Source organism: Mustela lutreola, chromosome 4, assembly GCF_030435805.1.
Source record: "Mustela lutreola isolate mMusLut2 chromosome 4, mMusLut2.pri, whole genome shotgun sequence".
NCBI lineage: Eukaryota > Metazoa > Chordata > Mammalia > Carnivora > Mustelidae > Mustela > Mustela lutreola.
In genome coordinates, this window is record NC_081293.1 from 150,737,861 (window position 1) to 150,760,347 (window position 22,487).

General features: G+C 36.1%; 1 protein-coding gene across 1 annotated transcript in view; it reads left to right on the plus strand.

Annotated features, from left to right (window-relative positions):
* STK31 (serine/threonine kinase 31) overlaps nucleotides 1-22,487 on the plus strand; it is an 89,640-nt gene that overhangs the window by 60,975 nt on the left and 6,178 nt on the right. The window contains exons 22-23 of the mRNA XM_059171368.1: nucleotides 3,352-3,474; nucleotides 18,400-18,468. Coding sequence (XP_059027351.1) covers nucleotides 3,352-3,474; nucleotides 18,400-18,468 — 192 coding nt within the window. The remainder of the gene's footprint in view (nucleotides 1-3,351; nucleotides 3,475-18,399; nucleotides 18,469-22,487) is intronic.

Here is a 22,487-nt window from a genome sequence, read left to right on the forward strand (position 1 = left end):
ATTAAATATAGATATACATACTCTGCTAATTTTTGATTAATGGGGTAATTTTAGAAACTTGGGAACCTTGGACTTTTCCATTTAGTGTAAATGATGGTTCAGCTATGTTACCTGCTAATCTGGTGTCATAGTTTTAGAGCCTCAGAAGAGGCAATTAAAAAAGATAGAGTTGTTTTTTTTTTCTTTAAATGTATTTTTATTTATTTATTTGAGAGAGAGACAGAGATAGCAAGTGGGGAAGAGGGGGAGAAGCAGGCTTCCTTGCTGAGGAAGGAGCCTGACCTGGGCCTTGATCCCAAGACCCTGGGATTATGACCTGAGCTGATGTTTAACCGACAGAGCCACCCAGGCATCCCTAAAGATAAGAGGTTTTAGACAATGGAAGTGCATACTGTGATTTTTTGTTGTTGTTGTTGGAATGGGCAGATGAAAAATACACATGATTGCATGGGAGCAGTTTTCATTTTTAAAATAACAGCTTTATTGAGGTATAATTCACATAATGTGTACAATTCAGTACTAGTTTTGAGTATATTCACAAAATTGTGTATTGATCACCACTACCTAATTCCAGAACATTTTTACCACCCCCAAAAAAGAAACCCAATACAAATTTGCAGTCATTCCCCATTTTCTTCTCTACTCAGTCCTTTGGAAACTATACTTTCTGTCTCTGTGCTTTACTATTCTGGACCTTTCCTATAAATGGAATCTTAAAATAAGTGGCCTTCTGTGATTGGCTTATTTCATTTAGCATAACATTTTCAAGGTTCATGTGTTTTGTAGCATGTATCTGAACATCATTCTTTTTAAAAAATGCCCAAATAATATTTTTTTTGTATGGGTGTACCATATTTTGTTTTTACATTCATCAGTTGTTAGACATCTGGGTTGTTTCTACTTTTTGATTATTATGAATAATGCTGTTGTGATCATTAGAATACAAGTTTTTGTTTTTTTTAAAGATTTTATTTATTAATTTGACAGACAAATCACAAGTAGGCAGAGAGGCAGGCAGAGAGAGAGGAAGGGAAGCAGGCTCCCCACGGATCAGAGAGCCCGATGTGGGGCTCGATCCCAGGACCCCGGGATCATGACCTGAGCCATCCAGGCGCCCCTAGAATATAAGTTTTTGTGTGGGCATATGTTTTCATTTCTCTTGGGAGTGGAATTGTTTTGCTATATGGTAACTCTGTGTTTCACTTTTTGAGGAACCAAACTATTTTCCAAAGTGGTTCCATTTTTTACATTCTCATCGGCAGTATATAAGGATTTCAGTTTCTCTACATTCTTACTAACATTTTACTTGAGCAGTTCCCTTTTGACTAGTATAAGTCTTTACTGCTTTATACCTCGGTAATTTGCAAGTCATAGGGTAATGCCACATATGTATAAATATGTAGTCTTAATGGTTTTTATATGGTAGCTGAAAAAGATGAGAAAATTAAAATGTAAAACTATAATGAAACGCTGGATTAAGAAAGATTTATACAAAGTAGACTTATTGAAATATTTTTTATCTTATTAATTTATTTGAAAATTAGGGTAATGTCCTAAGAAAAATGACGAATTAGGAGTTTAAAAAGTTCTCAACTCTTAGGGATCTTGGTTAGTTTACTTTTTGAGCATTCCATTTGCACAACTATGCATATCATGACTACTCCAAGAATTATTTTTCCTCTTTTATACTTACTTGTCAACTGTTACTCTCTCCTAAATATTGTTTTAATCTTCATTTAAAATCATTTACTCTGAAATATTGATTAAACTCATCTTTGCTCCACTCTTTTCATACTGCTTTGAGACTGAAGTATTAATGAAGAAGAAAAATTTGAAAGATAGTCTGTTATCAAGATCATTGCTTTTCTTATTTAAAATGCATATGAATCACCTAGGATCTTGTTAATATGCAGATTTTTATTTAGCATTTCTGGGGGAGATTTTGCATTTCTAACAAGGTCTCAGGTGATGCTTTAGCCACAGGACTCTTGACCACACTGTGGGAAGCAAGGATAAAGGTAGTGGGAGAAGAGATAATTAACTCTTAGTGATATGTACTAGGTAATTATTGTGCTAATTACCTTTATTTTTAGAGTAACTCTGTAAGATAGGTATTATTTCCATTTTACAGTTAATTTAGACTCAAAGAGGTTAAAACCCAAGGTCATACACGAAGAAAAATGGGAGAGTGGGAATTGCAGCCAAGGTGTCTCTGAATATACAGGTTTCATGTTCTTATCACTGATCTTTTGACACATAAGAAATGGTATACTTAGAAAATGATCATTAAGGAAGGAAACTACATTGTAGACTTCCAGTTTTTAAAAAAGCTATTTAGAGGGGCACCTGGGTGGCTTAGTGGGTTAAAGCCTCTGCCTTCAGTTTAGGTCATGATCTCAGGGTCCTGGGATTAAGCCCGGCATTGGCATCGGGCTCTCTGCTCAGCAGGGAGCCTGCTTGCTCCTCTCTCTCTGCCTGCCTCTCTGCCTACTTGTGATCTCTCTCTCTGTCAAAAAAAAAAAAAAAAAAAAAAAAAAAAAAAAAAATATATATATATATATATATATATATATATATATATATATATATAGCTATTTAGAATTTTCAAAATTAGAAAATAGCACTCCTTCTGTCCCCTCTGAACTTTATTTTTAAAAGAGGTGCCAGGCATCTGGGTGGGTAAGTCGATAAGTGTCTGCCTTCCACTCAGGTTATGATCCTAGGGTCCTGGGACCAATCCCCATAGTGGGCTCCCTGCTCCATGGGAAGCCTGCTTCTCCCTCTCCCACTCCCTCTGCTTGTGTTCTCTATCCCCCTGTATCTCTCTCTGTCAGATAAATAAATAAATAAAATCTTTAAAAGAAATGAAAGAGGTTCCAAATGTTTAAATAATTGGTGTTTCTTCATTTTGAATCTACTTGAGTCTGTAATGTGAAATGTAATCAAAGTCTCACTGTTAATTTTATGAGCCTGATTTTAAGAGCAATTTATAATAGCAGAAATTAGGTAAAAATATTTGAAAGCAAGAGAGAATGAAATATTTCAAAAGAATTTGTTTTTGTGTTGATGAAATGCAGAGGACTTCACAGAAGTTTACCTCATCCGTATTGCCACTAAACTCTGTGGGGCGCCTGGGTGGCTCAGTTGAGTGTTGACTTTGGCTCAGGTCATGATCCCAGGGTCCTAGGATCCAGTCCTGCATTGGGCTCCCTGCCTAGTGGAGAGCCTGCTTCTCCCTTTCCCTTTGTTTGCTGCCCCCTCTATTTTGCTCCCTACTTATGCTTTCTCTCTCTGTGTCAAATAAATAAATAAATAATCTTAAAAAAAATATTTAAATGACTGTTTTTGTAGAGTCAGCGAGCCTCAGTGAACATGGTGGTTGGTGACTTGAGTTTGATATCACCTGAACTGAAAATGGGAAAGCCAGCTTCTCCAAGTTCTGACTTATATGCTTATGGCTGCCTTTTATTATGGGTATGTTATTTTTTAATTGAAATCAATTAGCCGTATGTAAAAATATATAAGTGTGCGCAAATATATTTACATATACTTGAGTATATAAAGTGAGTGGTTTTCCTCAACATATTGCTTTGGATAAAAAGCAGTGGTAGCATTTTAGTAAAAAGATTTAGTAGAAAATTACTTTTTTCCCTCTTTTTAAAAAAGGTCTTATCATAAACTATATACTTCTATCACCTATTGTATATTTACTACCAATTGGCTTGATATATGTTTTACATTATCATGCTATCGTGTTAGTTTTATTAAAGTCAAGATTAAGAATAAAGATGATTTTGTCCTATATTAATCTATAAACAGCTCATGCATATGTGGAAAATAAATGTCAAATGAGCCTTGAGTAAGTGTTCCTGCTTACACTATAAACCTAGTAGCTGCTTTTTTATCCATGGCTTAAATTTACTCTTCCTACAGATTATGAGGGATTAAGTATTAACAAGGAAGGAATGTCTGTTTTTACTTCTTTTGCATAGCATTGTACTGGAGATTTTAGCCCAGGGGTCAGCAGAGTTTTTTTTAAAAGGCCAGATGGTAAATATTTTAGGTTTTGGGAGTCATATGGTCTCTGCTACTGTGGAAAGTAGCCATAAATACATTTAAATGAATGAATGGCTGTGTTCCAATAAAGCTTTACTTATGGACATTGAAATTTGTATTTCATATAATTTTCATGTGCCATGAAATAGATAGTATTCTTTAATTTTCTTTTAAACATTTAAGAATGTGAAACTGTTCTTGGATTATAGACTGTACACAAATAAGCAGTGGCATAGATTTGGCATGCGGGCCATAGTTTGCTGATCCTGGTTTTAGCCAGTATGATGAGGCAACAAAAAGCAATAAAATGCATACAGTTTAAAAATAAAGAAGTAAAGCTGTTTTTATTTGAAGATGAAATTAATTATGTGCAGTCTTTACGACTGTACTTAAGAGCTACTGGAGTTAACAAATTTAGCCAGGTTGCAAGATGCAAAATCAGTATAATTAGCTGGGTTTCTATATACTGGCAACAAACGATAGGAAATTGAAATTAAAAAGTCATTTACATGGGTATTAAAAATATGGAATTTTTAGGGATAAATATGACAAAAAATGTTCAAGATCTGTACCCTGGAAACTATGATGTATTGTTGAGAAAGATTAAAGGAGACATAATTAAATGGAGAGCTGCATAATGGTCATGGACTATAAGAGTAAATGTTGTATGGATGTGAATTCTTTTTTTTTTTTTCTTTTTTTTTATTTTATTTTTTTGAGAGAAAGAGCATAAGCAAGGGGAGGGGCAGAGCATGAGCTGGGGGAGGGGCAGCGGGAGCAAGAGAGACCACTGAGAAGGGAGTCTGACTGACATGGGGCTCTATTCCAGGACCCTGGGATAAATGGGTCTATGGATTCAATACAATTTCAACAAAAATGATTCTAGGCCTTTTTTTTTTAAAAGAGTAATTGACAATCAGGTGTACTTTGTATCAAAATATATGGAAACTGTGGTAGCTACAATAGTTTTGAAAATTTAAACTACCTGATTTTAAGACTTAATAAAATTATAATAATGAATCAAACATTGTGATGTTGGTGTAAAGTTGAACATACAGAATGATGGAACGGCATAAAGACAGTAGAAATAGAAGAAATAGTAGAAATATATGATCAGTTGATTTTTGACAAAGATTTCAAGGGAATTCTGTGAGGAAAATGATCATCTTCAACAAGTGGTGCTGTAACAACTGGGTATCTACATATAAAAAATAAACTGACTTTGGGGCGCCTGGGTGGCTCAGTGGGTTAAGCCGCTGCCTTCGGCTCAGGTCATGATCTCAGAGTCCTGGGATCGAGTCCCGCATTGGGCTCTCTGCTCAGCGGAGAGCCTGCTTCCCTCTCTCTCTCTCTGTGCCTGCCTCTCCATCTACTTGTGATTTCTCTCTGTCAAATAAATAAATAAAATCTTTAAAAAAAAAAAAATAAAAAATAAACTGACTTAATCCTTGCACAATTTATAAAAATTAAATGTATATTAGATTTAAATGTAAAACTGAAGTCTTTATTTTTTTAATAAATTAATTAACATATATTGTATTGTTAGTTTCAGAGGTAGATTCCTTGGTTACATATAATACTCAGTGCTCATTACTTCAAGTGCTCTCCTTAATGCCCATCACCCACTTACCCCATCTCTCTCTACCCACCTCCCATCCAGTAATCCTCAGTTTGTTTTCTATAGTTAAGAGTCTCTTAGGATTTGTCTACCTGTCTGATTACTTCTTATTTTATTTTTCCTTCCCTTCCTCTGTGTTCATCTGTTTTGTTTCTTCAGTTCCACATATGCGTGAAGTCATATATTTGTCTTTCTCTGATTGACTTTGTTAAGCATAATACCCTTTAGTTCTATCCACATCACTGCAAATGGTAGGATTTCATTTTTTTGATAACTGAGTAATATTCCATAGTATATATATACCACATCTTCTTATTCATCAGTGGATGGACATCTGGGCTCTTTCCATATTTTGGATTGCGGACATTGCTGCTATAAACATTGTGGTGCATGTGCCTCTTAGAATTACCATTAAAACTTAAGTCTTTAAAACTGGTATAAAACATAGGAAATTATTTTATTAACTTTGAGTTTGGCAAAGATTTCTTGTAATAGGATATTAAAAAACATCAAGCATAAAAGAAAAAAATCAGGGGCGCCTGGGTGGCTCTGCCTTTGGCTCGGGTCATGGTCCCAGGGTCTTGGGATCTGAGCCCTGCATCAGGCTCTCTGCTCAGTGGGGAACCTGCTTCCCCCCCTCTCTCTGCATGCCTCTCTGCCTACTTGTGATCTCTTTCTGTCAAATAAATAAAAATCTTAAAAAAAATCAGTAATTCATATTTGATCAAAATTCAAAACTTTGCTTTTCAGCAGACACTTCTACAAAAATGAAAGGCAAGACATAAACAGACTGGGAGAAAGTATTTGCAAAAAGCATGTATCTAGTTTACTAAGAGCTCTTAAAACTCAATGAGACGACAGCTCAGTTTAAAAATGGACAAATTTGTTTAAATAGACATTTTACAAAATAGGATGCCTAGATGGTAAATAAACATGGGAGAAGATGCTCTCAGTATCTTTAGTTATTAGGCAAAAGCAAATAAAAACCAAAATGTGGGGCACCTGAATGGCTCAGACAGTTTAGGGTGTCTGCCTTCGGCTCAGGTCATGATTCCAGTGTCTTGGGATCAAGCCCCACATCTCCCTCTCCCACTCCCCCTGCTTATGTTCCCTTTCTTGCTGTGTCTCTCTCTGTCAAATAAATAAAATCTGAAAAAAAAAAAAAAAACCCCACCCCAAATGATATATTACTATACTTCTACTAGGATGCCTAAAATCAAAAAGAGTGACCATACCAAGTGTTGACTAGGATGTGTAACAGCTGCAACTCTCATATATTGCTGAGAGTAATGTAAGTGGAGCAACCATTCTGAAAACGAAATTTGGCAGTTTGTTAAAAGGTTAAACATAAAACTCATGTGACTCAGCCATTTTTACTCCTACGTAGTTAGCCAAGAAACATGAAAGCATATGTCCACACAGAGTTGTATGCAAATATTCAAATATTCAAATATTTTTAATAGCCCCAAACTGGGAAGAACTGAAATACTTATCAACTAGGTGAATGGATAAACAGTTTGCTGTATATCTATTGGAATATTACTAGCAATAAAAAGGAAAGAACTATCAATACATCCAATAATATGGATGAATCTTAAAATCATCCTGCAGGCTAAGGAAAGCAGAGGAAAGGAAGACTACATATTTTTTGGTTCTATTTATATAAACTTCTGAAAAGTGTACACTTACCTTTAGTGACATAAAGGAGATCATTAATGCCTGGGGTTTGAAGGGAGAGGAGAAACAGGAGGGATGGATTATAAAGTGGCATGACCAGATTTTTTTGGCATGATCACTATGTTTCATTAGCTTGACTATGGTGATTTTGTAGGTATATACATAGATCAAAACTAATCATACTACCTTAAAATATATGTAGTTTGTTGAACATCAATTATATCTCAATAAAGCTATAACCAAAAGAGTGTTTATACCTACACACATGGTAATCATAGGGGATCTCATTTCTCACTTAATTATTCACAAATTTTAGCCTTTTGCTGGCTTGTGTATTTAGAGTTTGGTTTCATAGAACCATCATAGCCTTGGAAATGATTAAACTGGCATCATTTTAATCATTGCTTCAGTAATCTATTTCTTTACATCAGAGCAATGAAAGTAAATGTGTTGTCTATTTTTATGTTCCTCAGAGCTGTCCTATGATACCATTTATGTATGGTAATAGTCTTTATTTAATCTATTTTCTTTCTTCTTCAAATGGTAGTAAAGAGCTCTATATGAGTCCGTACACTTTTGTGCTGAATTTCTGCTCTTCTTTAGTGTTAAGTTCTTTTAATATTAAGTTTTTTTAGTAATCTCTATGCCCAATGTGGGGCTCAGACTCACAACCCAGAGATCAAAATTGCATGCTCTACCAACTGAGCAGCCAGACACCCCTAAAACTTTATTTTCTATCTAGCATGTAGTACGGTTGACTATTTTTGGCATTCAGTCCTATGAATTTTAACATATGTATAGATTAGTATAATTATCATAATTAGGATGAAGAGCTCTTCCATAATTCGAAAAAACTTCAAACTGCTGTCCCTTTGTAGTCCCTCCCCCTAACTTTTAACCCTTGGGAACTGTTGCTGTTTTCTCTATCACTGTGGGTTTTTTTTTTTAAGAATGTCATATAAATGGTGATTATGAACCTTTTGAGACTAAATTCTTCACTCAGCATGTCTTTGAGATTCATCTAAGTTGTTTAGTATAGCAATAGTCTATTCCTTTTTTGTTGCTGAGTAGTATTTATCAATGTGTCAGGTTTATCTGTTTACCCATGAAAGGACATTGGGTTGTTTACAGTTTTTGGCTATAAGTATAGCTGCTGTGAACATTTTTATATAGGTTTTATGTTTATGTTTATTTTAATTTCTTTAGGATAAATACCAGGAGAGAGATTGATAGATTGTAATTATAGGTATAACTTTATAAGGATTTGCCAAACATTTTGCCTGCATACAGTGGTGAATGAGAGTTTTAAAGCTCTTCATTATTGTTAACATTATTGCTTTTATTTTCTGTTTTGGGCATTTCTCATAGGTGTATAGTACTTGTCTCATTGTGGTTTTAATTTAAATCTCTCTGATGGTTAATGATGTTGTATATCTTTTTATTTCCTTGCTCATATCCTCTGTGGTGTAGTGTCTGTTTAAGTCTTTTTCCCAGTTTCAAATTGGATTTCTTAATATTGAGTGGTGAGCTTAAAAATATATTCTAGTGGCTGGGTGGCTCAGTAGATTAAGTGTTTTCCTTTGACTAAGGTCATGATCCCAGAATCCTGGGATTGAGGCCCTTCCTTGAGCTCCTTGCTCAGTAGGGAGTCTGCTCCTCCCTCTTCCTCTGTCTGCCACTCTCCCTGCTTGTGTTCTCTGTCAAATAAATCTTAAACACACACACACACACACACACACACACACACACACAGAGTCTAGATGTAAATCCCTTCTCAGGTGTCATTTACAAACATTTTTCCTAGTCTACAGCTTATAATTTTATTCTCCTAACAGTGTCTTTTGCAGAGAAAAAGGATTTGATTTTTATGAAGTTCAATTTATTATTGTTTTCCTTCTGTGGATTATGTTTTGGTATTATATCCAAGAATTCTTTGCCTAATCCAGGGTCATGAAGATTTTCTCTTGTTATTCCCCTCAAAAAACTTTCTAGTTACATGCTTTACGTTTAGCTCTAGGATCAGTTTTGATGTAATTTTTGTATAAGGAGTGAGGTTTATGTCAATGTCTGTGTTCTTTGCAGTGGTGTTGTTCCAACACCATTTGTTAAAGGCTTATTTTCTCTTGACTTTCCTTGGCCTCTTTGTAAAATATTAGTTGGTCATATTTGTGTAAGTCTGTTTCTGGACCCTATTCTGTTCCATTGAGCTGTATATTTACCGTTTTACTAATACCACACTGTCTTGATTATTGTATCTTTGTGGTAAGTCTTAACAATTGGGTAGTAGGTACAAGGTGAGTGGGCTGGGGCTGGGCTATTGTGCAGGTGGGTATTTGTGACAGCCTGGCCCATTCAGAGTACAGGCTTGGTATGTGGATGAGTCTACCCACTACCAGAGGTGGTCCCACCATGCTGTGCCTGGCCACCTGTTCAGCCTGGAGCAGCTGTGCTGGCTCAGGATTCTTTACTGGAAGCTGGCTGCTGACAAATATGAGAATGATCAATAATTAGAGAAGATCTGAAGAGAAACTACTCTTACATGGACATAATAACCATATATGAAGTAAACTACTGAAGTATGAAGAAAAGATTAAGATATTCTATGAGGAGCATTTGCACCTGGATCTGCTACATCCTCGATGGGTACTTTGATGTGAGAGATAAAGAGGACCAGTGGATCCTCATTCTCACAGAAGAAGGAGACATGATAACTCTTCCTGCAGAGATTTATTTTTTTTTATTTTATTTTTTAAAAAGATTTTATTTATTTATTTGATAGAGAGACAGTGAGAGAGAGCGTGAATGAGGAGAAGGTCAGAGGGAGAAGCAGACTCCCCATGGAGCTGGGAGCCCAGTGCGGGTCTCGATCCTGGGACTCCAGGATCATGACCTGAGCTGAAGGCAGTCGTCCAACCAACTGAGCCACCCAGGCGCCCAGAGATTTATTTTTCAGCCTAGTCTCATCTAGAATGTAATCCTTTTCCCTGCTTTAGTTTTCTCTCAACATACTATATATTTCTTTTATTTGTGTTTATTATTGTCTGCTTCTGCCAGTAGAATGTAAGCTTTTTGGGGACAGATTGTGTGTCTTACTTGCTGCTGTATCTGCTGTGTGCCTGGTGCAGAAGAGGCATTCACATACTAACTGAGTGAATGCAGGTCTTTATGGTATCAGAATGAATGTTTAAATTTTAGCCACAATTATGTACTGAAGTAGTAGGCTTTTTTTTTAAGTACGCCATGTTTTCTTGGTGAGTTCATCTACTCATTTTTTTATTTAGGGCACCTTATACATTTCTTTGGAAACTTGTTTGAAGATTTTTTAAAATTCCAACTCCTAATGTATTTCTAGGAGATGTTAGTATTCATACTGATCCATCGAACAACTAACCTTGGGTTTTCTGGACCTTCTTAACAACTTAAGATGCGTACCTTCTTGTAATTTCAGTTGAACCTTCTAAAAACAGGGTGTTGTGATCCTGTGTAATTTTTCCTTTACAGAAGTAGTAGAATTCAGTCGAGTGCATTTTTATCTTGACAGGATTTCCTAACCTCTCATTTTACTATAACTGCTCTTAAATTTCCGATATGTTTTTCTACACTTTCTTTTCTCCTCATGTGTCAGCAACCTTCTAGCTTCTCTTCTTTCCTTCATCAGCCTTGAACACCATCATAGAACATTCAGACTATCCTGTATTCCCTTTTTATTCCTTTTCTTCCCTTTAGTCTCTTTGAGACCTTAATTCTAGGTAAGTTTTATGGCCTGCTATATATGTTTAAAAAAAGTTCTTACTGATTTCAGAAAAAGTTTTATTTTCATGTGTGAATAAATTTTATTAAAGTCATATATTTGGGGCGCCTGGGTGGCTCAGTGGATTAAAGCTTCTGCCTTTGGCTCGGGTCATGATCCCAGGGTCCTGGGATCGAGGCCCACATCCGGCTCTCTGCTCCGTGGAGAGCCTGTTTCCTCCTCTCTCTCTCTCTGCCTGCCTCTCTGCCTTCTTGTGATCTCTTTCTGTCAAATAAATAAATAAAATCTTAAAAAAAAATTGTAAAGTTATATATTTGATTTTTCCCATAGTATGACCAAACATTGATAATTTAAGGACATTATTATGTCTATTTTATAACACGATGATAACATCCTCCCTTGCTAGGAGTACATAAAGCATTTTTGGCACTTAACTAAGTACTTTAAGAAACTAATTGCCCACTGTGAGGGAGCCCATTGTTATCTCAGGTGTGGACATGAGGATTATGTGAGTTAAGGAAGGACATTGCTGCTTCTTAAGTGATGTCCCATCACAGAATTTCAGTCTTTTTTAAAAAAATTATTTATTTATTTATTTATTTGACAGACAGAGATCACAAGTAGGCAGAGAGGCAGGCAGAGAGAGAGGGGGAAGCAGGCTTCCTGCTGAGCAGAGAGCCCCATGTGGGGCTTGATCCCAGGCCCCTGAGATCATGACCTGAGCTGAAGGCAGAGGCTTTAACCTATTGGGCCACCCAGGCGCCCCAGAATTTCAGTCTTTTGAGGCTTTGTGCAGACCACCTTCTCCTTTCACTAAACATATTATTAAGTCTTGAAGGCATAGCCTTTACTGAAGCCAATGATGAATAGTTTTGATCCTTCATGGTTTCTCATGAGAAATCCACTGTCGTTTGAATCATTGTTTTCTAGGTAATGTGATGTTTTTCTTTAGCACTTTTACAGTTTTTCCTTGTCTTTAGTTTTCTGCAGTTTGATTATGATGTGTCTTGGCAAATATTTTTTGGGTTTACTCTCTTTGAGGCTTGCTTGTCTTCAATTTGTAGATTTAGGGTTTTCACCAAATTTGTAAGATTTGGTTCAGCAATTATTTCTTCACATGGTTTTGTTGACCCTGTACTTTTCTTCTTGTTTTCTGAAGTTCTGATGACATAAATTTTGGATCATTCTCTGACTGTTTCACAGGTTCCTGAGATTCTGTCTATTTTTTGGGTTTCTATTCAAATTGGGTACTTTCTGTTCTTCTTTCTTTAATTTCATTGGTGATTTCCTCTGTCATACTCCTCATGCCATTGAGCCAATGAGTTAAAAACATTTTCTGTTCTTTTTCAGTTCTAACATTTCCTTTTGGTTTTCTCTGTATCTTCTGTGTTTTTCTCTGCTGAGGCTATTATTTTGTTTGTTCCATGTGTGTTTTATCTTTAAGCATTGTTATGATGGCTCCTTTAAAATCTTTGTCAGATAATCCCTCTGTGTCATCTTGGTATTTCTTGGCTGTCTTTTTCTTATTCAGGTTGGGATTTTTTTGGTTCTTAGTCTGGCATGTCGTATCCAATCATATTTTGAACATTTTGGTATTATGTTCTGAGACCCTGCATCCTATTTAACCTTCATTTTTTGGAGATAGGCCCCCAGTTAATGTAGTGTACAGTTTCAAATATGATTAGATCTTCATCTCCCTAGCTCTGCTAACACCACCCCAGCAAATGCAGAATGCTAAATTGTGGTGAATGCCTTGCCTCCTCTCATTGCTGATGGGTGGCAGTGGAAATTCATCTCTCCATGGAGTCCTGTTGACACTGGGGAACAGGAGCCATACTTAAATGTCTGCTTTACCACCACCACCTTATTTTACTTTCTTGTGCCTTTTGCTGCCTGGTAAGCCTGGAAGTTCTATTTTCCACTGGGTCCTGCTGACACTTGGGGAGTCTCACTAACACTGCCTCACATTGCTTTGTTCCACTTTGTTGCTTCTGAGTAGGATTGGAATTTAGCTTCCCTGCTGGGTCCCAGTGACAGTATCACTTAGGTAGAGTGCCAGCTGATGCCTTCTCACATTGCCTTGTTCTGCCTCTTTGTTGATGGTGGAGATGAAAATCCAGCTTCCCACTCAGCCCCGGTGACACTTGGTGGTATGGGGGAGTTTTTTATTTAGTATTTGACTGGAGTAGGGAATATTACAGGAAAGTTTTTTATACTACGGGACCACTGTCTTCCCAGTTCTTTGGCTAAAGGGATCAGGCTTTTCTAGGGGTGTTTTTTTTTTTTTTTTAATCTGTGGCTCTTGGGGTTTCTGAATTGCATTTTTTTCTAGCACTCCCTCTGCAATATAGGAGGTTCAAAAGGAGAACTCAGGATATTCAAGTCCCAAGGTGTTCCTAGGTACTTCACCTTCTTCTTTCCACTTTTTAGAGTCTTCTTATGTTTGTGTGTTGATTTCTTTTTTTAGGCTGAAGCTGAGTGAGACTACTCCATTTTGTCTGGGATCCATTGAATGCCTTTATACTTTGGAAGCTGAATGCTTTTGCAGAATATCACCACTATATCAGTTTAATTTCTTTTGGGTCCTCAGTGCTTTCTTTTAGTCCTTTCACTTGCCCACAGCCATCTCATTCTCATATTTCCCTCAGAGCTTACTTTTAAACCTTTTACTGCTTTCCTCAAGTACCTATTGAAATCACACTCTCATTCTTTTCAGTTGACCTTACTCCTTATTTTCTTGAAGGAAAAAAATGAGGTCATGTGTGCTTTCTCTCAAATTTCAGTTCTTCTGTTTACAAACTAATCATTTCTTTACCCAGTCTTCTGTCTTCTAGTCCAGTTTGAAAGTATTCCTTCAGTACAAGCCATCCACTTGTGGCCTTGACCCCATCCTCTCATCTTCTATTCTGAAACATCACTTTCACACTATTTTTATCTTTCTAGTACCTTCAGTGTATTTCTTTTTATTCTGCATCTTTCCTTCAGCCTAAAAATGCGGTTATTAAGTCTGGTATATCAAAAAACAAAACAAAAATCCATAGTAATTCCTTTACCCATTGTTTTCTGTGACACATCTTAGTTTTTTTGACTTTGGTGATTGGGCATTTTTTTTTTTTAACTCTTCCTTACTTCCTGTTAACTGTTAGTGTCCCCAAAGATTTTGCTTACATTCTATTAAAATTTTCACTGTGTAGCCTTTCCTTGGATGTTCTTATTTACTTTCAGAGTGTCTAGTGCCATTTATTTTTTAGTAGCTCCTACATTTATGGCAGTAATCTGATGTTCTTGCCAGAGTTTCCAGTTGTGTATATATGCTTTACTGCTGGCTAACTTTACCTTAATTTACTAGATACTTTATCTTGTTCCAGAAAGGATACAAGGCAATCAATTCACAGAGGTACTTTAAAACAGCAAGACATGACAAATTAAAAGTAGAAAAGAAAGGAAAAAATAGCAGGGGGCGCCTGCGTGGCTCAGATGTTTAAGTGTGCCTTCCCCTCAGGTCATGATCTCAGGGTCCTAGGATCAAGCCCCACATCAGCTCTCTGCTCAGAGGCAAGTCTGCTTCTCCCTCTCCCTCTGTGATATCTCACACTTTCACTCGCTCTCAAATAAATAAAAATCTCAGGAAAGAAAGAAGGGAGGGAGGGGAGAGAGAGAAAGAGAAAGAAAAGGGGTGTGAATGTAGAGTTGAACCACCAATGAGAGTACTATAGAATGCACATCACAAACCCTTGTTTGTGCACAAACCCTGACTCACTGAGTGTCTCAGTGAGGTAAGCATCTTACTCTTGGTTTCTGCTCAGGTCATGATTGCTGAGTTGAGCCCTGCATCGGGTACTGCACTCAGTGTGGAGTCTGCTTTAGATACTCTCTCTGCTCCTCACCCCTTCTGTTTCTCTAAATAAAAAAATAAACTCTAAAAACAACAGCAACAACAAAATATACACTCAGAAACCTGTTTGGAGCTGCTAATACACAATTCATCCTCTGAAAGGGAATGGAGGGCATCTCTCAGTAAATTTCCTTGTGCTGACTAAGAAATTCCCATGTTGGATAGTTAGAAGTTACACAGATCCTGCAGTTAGGTTAGGTAGTAAGTCATGGTTTACTGATGTGGGACCTTAACCTGAGTGACACCATTTTTGAACCTGTGATTTTCTTTTTAATGCCTTCTGATTTTTAATCTGCAATTTGCTTTGCTTTGATGCAGGATAGGACATAGTTATGAGGACTCTGTTAGTCAGGGTTCAGTCAGGAAAACAGAAGCCATACTTTACGTATTTCAGTTATAAAGTGCTTTAATACCGGAACTTAAAGCTTTTATATACATTGGAAGATGTAGAATAACAGAGGTAAGGGAAGTAGTAATCTATTTCAGCATGTAACGCTTGTTTCTTAGATTCCCCATTAAGTGAAATTATATGGTATTTGTCTTTCTCTGACTTACTTGTTTTAGTATAATACTTTCCAGGTCCATCGATGTTGTTGCAACACTTAAGGTAATTATTGATATGTTGGGGGTGAATCTACTATTTTGTTATTTGTTTTGTTTGCTCTGTTTCTTTTTTATTGATTTTTCTTGACTTCTTTTGGGTTACTTGAACATTTTTAAAGAGTTGATCTTGATTTATTATTTTTTTAAAATATTTTATTTATTTGACTGAGATCACAAGTAGGCAGAAAGAGAGGGGAAGCAGGCTTCTCGCTGAGCAAGAGAGCCTGATGTGGGGCTCGATCCCAGGACCCTGAGACCATAACCTGAGCTGAAGGCAAAGGTTAAAAAAAGGCAAACCCACTGAGCCGTCGAGCCACCCCTATTATGGTGTTTTGAATGTATTAACTTCTGTAGTTTTCTGAGCAGTTGGTATGGGTATTATAATATATGTATGTGTCTTATCACATTCTACTAGTATCAGTGTTTCAACACTTTGAGTGAAGTGTAAAAGCCTTTTGTTTAAGTTCCTTCACCCTACCCACTTTTAACTATCATTGTTTTAAGTGTCTGATAGTATAATGTAATAACTTTTGTTTCAGTCATTATATATGATTTAGGAAACTTATGATGAGAAGGATAGTTTTTGACATTCCCTTATATTTCTGTTCTTTCCATTGTTATTCCTTCCTAATGCTCCAGTACTCTTTCAAAGGGCACAACGTAGGGGAGGGATAGAGAGAGTGAGAGGGATAAGCAGATTCCCCACTGAGTGGGGAGCCCCAAGATCATGACCTGAGCTGAAGGCAGATGCTTAACTAACTGAGCCACCCAGGTGCCTCGAAAACTCATTTCTTTTTTGGTTGAAGCTTCCTTTACCCAGTCTTTAAGAATGTGTCTTCTCAAGACATATTCTTTTAGTTCTCCTTTATCAATGAACATTTTGATTTCACTTTTTTCCTGAGGGATAATTTCGCTGGATATAAAGTTTGTGGTTGAAAGTTCTTTTCTCTTAGCAGTTGAAAAATGTTGTGCCACTTCCTTCTGGTTTCCATGGTTTCATATAAGAAATTCTCTGTTATTCAAGTTGATATCTCTCTGTAGATAATGTTTTTCTTTGGTTGCTTTCAAGATTTGTTTTTGTTTTGAGTTTTCAGAAGTTTCATTAATTTGAGTTTATCCTAGATGAGTCATTTTTTGTTGTTTTGGATGTGGGGGTCATAAGGCACTCCAGTCCTGGGTTTTTTTTTAACCAGTTTGTCTTCCTCTTTACTCTCTCATAGACCTCCTTTCTTGTGTTCTTTCTAACATAGTTTTACTTAGTGCTAAGGAGAAGGAAGAAACCGTAAGTCCTTTTGCTCATTTTTAAACTACAATGTATGGAAATTATTTGAATCTGGATTTAAGTAAACTATATGAAAGTATAATAATTTCTGGTATTTATGGGATGATAAAAGTTTTAAAAACTGGGGGTACCTGGCTGGCTCAGACTATGGAGCATGTGACTCTTGATCTTGGGGTTGTAAGTTTGAATCCCACATTGGGTGTAGAGATTACTCAGAAATAAAATCATGGGACACCTGGGTGGCTCAGTCAGTTAAGTGACTGTCATTTGCTTAGGTCTTGATCCCAGCGTCCTTGGAGCAAGCCCCATGTTGGGTTCCCTGCTCAGCAGAGAGCCTGCTTCTCCCTCTCTCTTCCTGCTGCTCTGCCTATTTGTGCTCTCTCTTTATCTCTCTGTCAAATGAAAAAAAAAAATCTTAAAAAAACGTTTGAAAACTGGGTAGTTTATATAGGCATATCTTGTTTCATTGTGCTTTATTGCATTTTGCAGATATAGCATTTTTTCTTTTTCTTTCTTTTTTTTTTTTTTTTTTTACTAATTGAAGGTGCAGAATTATGTATCAGGCAAGTTCATTGATGCCATTTTCCCAATAGCATCAGCTCACATAGTGTCTCTGGGTCATATTTTGGTAATTTTTGCAATATTTCAGACTTCTTGATTACTAGTATATTTATTCTGATCTGTGATCAATGATTATGACTCATTGAAGGTTAGATAATTAGCATTTTTTAGCAATAAGGTATTTTTAAAATTAAGGTATGTATATAGGCTTTTTAGGCATAATGTTACTGCACAATTCATTTGACTTCTTTATTGTCATATTTGTTTAACTGAGGTAGTCTAAAACCAAATGTACAATATCTGTGAGGTATGTCTATATTAAAGAATTACTCAAAAAGAAAAAATTACTGAATTGTTAGTGGGATGATATTGTGTCAAAATAAAAGATTTAAACTTTTAGAAATATGTACTAATGTATTTACAGATGAAATTATGAGATGTATAGGATTTACCTCAAAAATAATTTATATAGTTTTATGTATAGGGTTGATGGTTGTTGGGGCTGGGTGATGAATATGTAGGGTTCAGAGTACTTTGTGTATGTAAGAAATCTCCATATTTAACACTTTTAAAAGTTTAACATGTATCTCTTGAACATAGGTTAAGAATTAGGGAGGAAAGAAACATGCTTGATTTATTTTCCTTGTACTTAATATATGAAATCAACATTGTATAAGCTACTAAGTTTTGATATATTTTCTTGAAAGGTGAGGAAGCATTGAAATTGCTTATAGTCTATTCATCATCTCCCACTGATACTTGAGGAGCCCCAAGAACTGTTTAGTTCCTGTGAACAAGTAGTTATTAACATGAAAATGTTTTTATCCTGTAAGAGCTGATGTGTGTTTTTTGAGCTCTTTTCTTTTGTCCAGAATATGAAGAGTTCCAGATGACTGTGCTGTAGGATTGGCATTTTGTTACATTAGGAATTTACCCATTCTCATTTTCTTTAACAGCTTTCTGTTCAAAATCAGAAATTTGAGACAAATGAAGATGGAATCCCAAAAGTGGATCAGTTTCATTTGGTATGTGACCTTTTTGTCATTTACTGGTTGGAAACATATGCTGTAATAGTAGCAGTAATGTAAACATAAATATTTGACTGAAAATATCCTCTGCTTTTTGTAAGAATGCAAAATAGCAATTACAATAAAGAAATACTGAAAAAAAATTCAAATGCCTTTCTTACACCATTGGCAGGGAATTACTGCTAGAGAATATTGTTGGATTGTACATTTGTCACACAAATTATATAATATTGTAAGTAATAACTAAAGAAAAATAGTCTTTGTTTTGTCTTCCAAGATCATATTATATTAAAATTAATGTTTTACTAATTTTATGGGCATCTAGCTGTGTCTTTTGTTTGTCATGTATCTGTCATTCATATTGCTCTGCTATTAATGTATGTATTCCACCAACATATTTTGAGTATCTGTTCCACAGTATGAATTGAACTAGATGATGTATTACCAGAACTGCAGCATTGAATAAATGAATAATTTAGAAATGGGAACCAGGGAGACAACCAAGATCTCTAGGTAGGGTATTAAGAAAGTACTTTGGAAGAAGCTAATTTGTAATTCTTCAGAGAAAGGTGAAAGGAAGAGAGGTAGGTAGAAAATGCCACCAAGTAGTTTGAGGTGAATCTTCAAGATTGAAATAAGAGTTTACAAGAGAGAATGAGGTGATGGTATTCCAGGTAAAGACAACAAATAACCTGCATTAAGACTTGAAAATATTAAATTCTTTTGAAATAGAATAGTCCTGTATGACTAGATATTAAGAGGTTATAACTATGGCAGTAAATGAGTTTATGGAATTAAAAAAATCAAGCTCTAAAAGTTCTCATGCCATTTTTTAAGAAAGAAAATGTTTATTTAAAAATAAATGGCTTGGGGCCCCGGTGGCTCAGTTGTTATATGTCTGCCTTCTGCTCAGGTCATGATTGCAGGGTCCTGGGATTGAGCCCTGCATTGGGCTCTCTGCTCAGTGAGGAGGCAACTTCCCTGTCTCCCACTCCCTCTGCTTGCATTCCTTTTCTCTCTGTGTCTCTATCAAATAAATAAATAAAATCTTTGAAAACATGGCTTAATATCTCATTTCTTTTTAGTGCTGAATAATATTCCATTTTCTGAATATACCATGGTTTATTTACCTATTCACCTACTGAAGTTCATTTAGGTTGCTTACAGGTCTTGGAGTTATGAATAAACATCCATTTGCAAGTTTTTGTGTGGGCATAAATTTTTATTTCATTGGGTCAATACCAAGGAGCACAGTTGTTGGTTTATATGGTAAGGGCATGTTTAGTTTTGTTAGAAGTGACAATCTTCCAAAGTGGCTGTACTATTTTGCATTACCATTCCTGTTGCTCCACATCCTTGCCAGCATTTGATATTGTCAGTATTCTAGATGTATAGTGGTATCTTGATTTAATTTACATTTCCCTGAGACATGATGTGTGGAGCATTTTCTTATATGCTGATTTGCCATCTGTGTCTCTTTGGTGAGGTGTCTGGCAAGGTCTTTGGCCCAATTTAAATAATGTTGTTTTCTAATTGTTGAGTTTTAAGTATTCTTTGTATATTTTGAAAAACGATTCTTTATCCGAAATGTCTTTTGCAAATGTTGTCTCATAATCTGTTGCTTGTCTTTTTTTTTTTTTTTTAAAAGATTTTATTTATTTATTTGACAGAGAGAGATCACAGTAGGTAGAGAGGCAGGCAGAGAGAGGGTAAGGGAAGGAAGCAGGCCCCTGCTGAGCAGAGAGCCCGATGCGGGACTCGATCCCAGGACCCTGAGATCATGACCTGAGCCGAAGGCAGCGGCTTAACCCACTGAGCCACCCAGGCGCCCCTGTTGCTTGTCTTTTAATTTTTTTGACAGTGTGTTTTGCAGAGCATAAGTTTTAATTTTAATTTTAATGAAGTCTAATTTGTCAGTTTTTCTTTCACGGCATTTGGTGTTGTATTTTAGAAAGTCATCACCAGACCCAACTTCATCTAGGTTTTTTCCTTTGTTATCTTCTAGGAATTTTATAGTTTTGCATTTCACATTTATGTTTTTATAATTTTTTAAAAAATATTTTATTTATTTATTTGACAGAGAGAGATCACAAATAGAGAGGCAGGCAGAGAGAGAGAGGGAAGCAGGCTCCCTGCTGAGCAGAGAGCCCAATGCGGGACTCGATCCCAGGACCCTGAGATCATGACCTGAGCCGAAGGCAGTGGCTTAACCCACTGAGCCACCCAGGCGCCCTGCATTTCACATTTAGATCTGTGATCAATTTTGTGTTAATTCTTGCGAAGAGTGTAAGGTTTCATTTTTTACATGTGGATGTCCAGTAGTTCCAGTGCTATTTGATAAAAAGGCTATTTTCGGGGCACCAACCAACTGAGTCACCCAGTTGTTTAAATGTCTTCAACTCAGGTCATAATCTCAGGGTCCTGGGATCAAGCCCTGCGTCAGGCTCTCTGCTCAGCAAGGAGTCTGCTTCTCCCTCTCACTTTCCTTCTGTGCTCTCTCTCTCAAAAAAACAAACCAACCAGACTATCTTCATTGTATTGCCTTTTCCTTTTTGTCAAATATTATTTGACTATATTTTATGCGTCTGTTTTTTTGCCATTAACATATTGGTTTATTCTTTAATATCACACAGTCTTGATTACTGTAGCTTTATAATAAGACTTGAAGTTGGATAGTGCCAGTCCTACAACTTTGTTCTTGAATATTGTGTTGATTATTCTGAGTCTTATTGCCTTTCCATGTAAATTTTAGAATTAGTTTGTTCATATCCACAAAATAACTTGCTGAAAGTTTGGTTGGGATTGTACTGGACGTACAGATCAAGTTGGGGAGAATTGATACGTTGACAATACTGAGTCGTCTTATCCATCAGTATAGAATATCTCTCCATTTATTTAGTTTTTCTTTAATATACATATATTTTTAATATTTTATTTATTTATTTGTCAGAGAATGAGAGAGAGAAAGGCAGGCAGAGGAGGAAGCAGACTCCCTGCTGAGCAAGGATGCTTAACTGAATGAGCTACCCAGGCATCCCTCTTTAATATCTTTAATCAGAGATTTATAGTTTTCCTCATATAGATCTCATACCTATTTTGTTAGATTTATACCGAAGTATTTTGTTTTTTTGGTGTGCTAATATAAATGGTATTGTGTTTTTAAATTCAAATTCCACTTGTTCATTGCTGTATATAGGAAAGTGATTGACTTTTGTATATAAACTTTATATGTGGCAACCTTGCTATAATCAGTTACTAGTTCCAGGAGTTTTTTTCTGATGCCTTCAGAATTTCTATATAGACAATCATGTCATCTGTCTATAAACAAAAAGTTTTTCTTCTTCTTTCCAGATAACATAGTGTCATGCCATCTTGATTATTTGGACTGTAATGAAGGAACACATACAGTTTAACTCTGTAGTCCTTTAATTTATTTGACCACAGAAACATTGTGTTTTATAGCATCTAATATTCCATGAAATTAGCTTTTAAAAAGCTCAGTGGAAATGATTAGTAAGGAGCTTTGCCATACTTCTTGGATAGTAGTAAAAAAAGAAATTTGGAGATGACTTTTGGGAGACCATGAAGTTGTTTATTACACTTGCTGGCTGTAGTATAGAATGAGATAACAAAGATGATAATACTTTATGCTTCTAAAAAACAGGATACAGATTTCTTGCCATTGGCAAAATAGTGATACTGATACATTAGAAGTTGTAGCTTCACTTGAAGTGAACACTTGAAACTCCTGCTCTTTCAGACTTGATATAAAAATTACACTGTAAAAAATTATCCTGAAATTCAGTGATTTAACATGCATTTACTGTCTTACAGTTTGTGACTTAGGAATCTGGGCATAGCCTATTTGGGTTCTCTGCTTCAGGGTCTTTTACAGGCTGCCATCACGTTGTTGACTGGGATGTCCTAATGCTTGACTGAGGAAGATCAGCTTTTAGGCTCTCATGATTGTTGGTAGAATTCATTCCCTTTCTAGTGCACCAGAAGTTGCCCTCAAT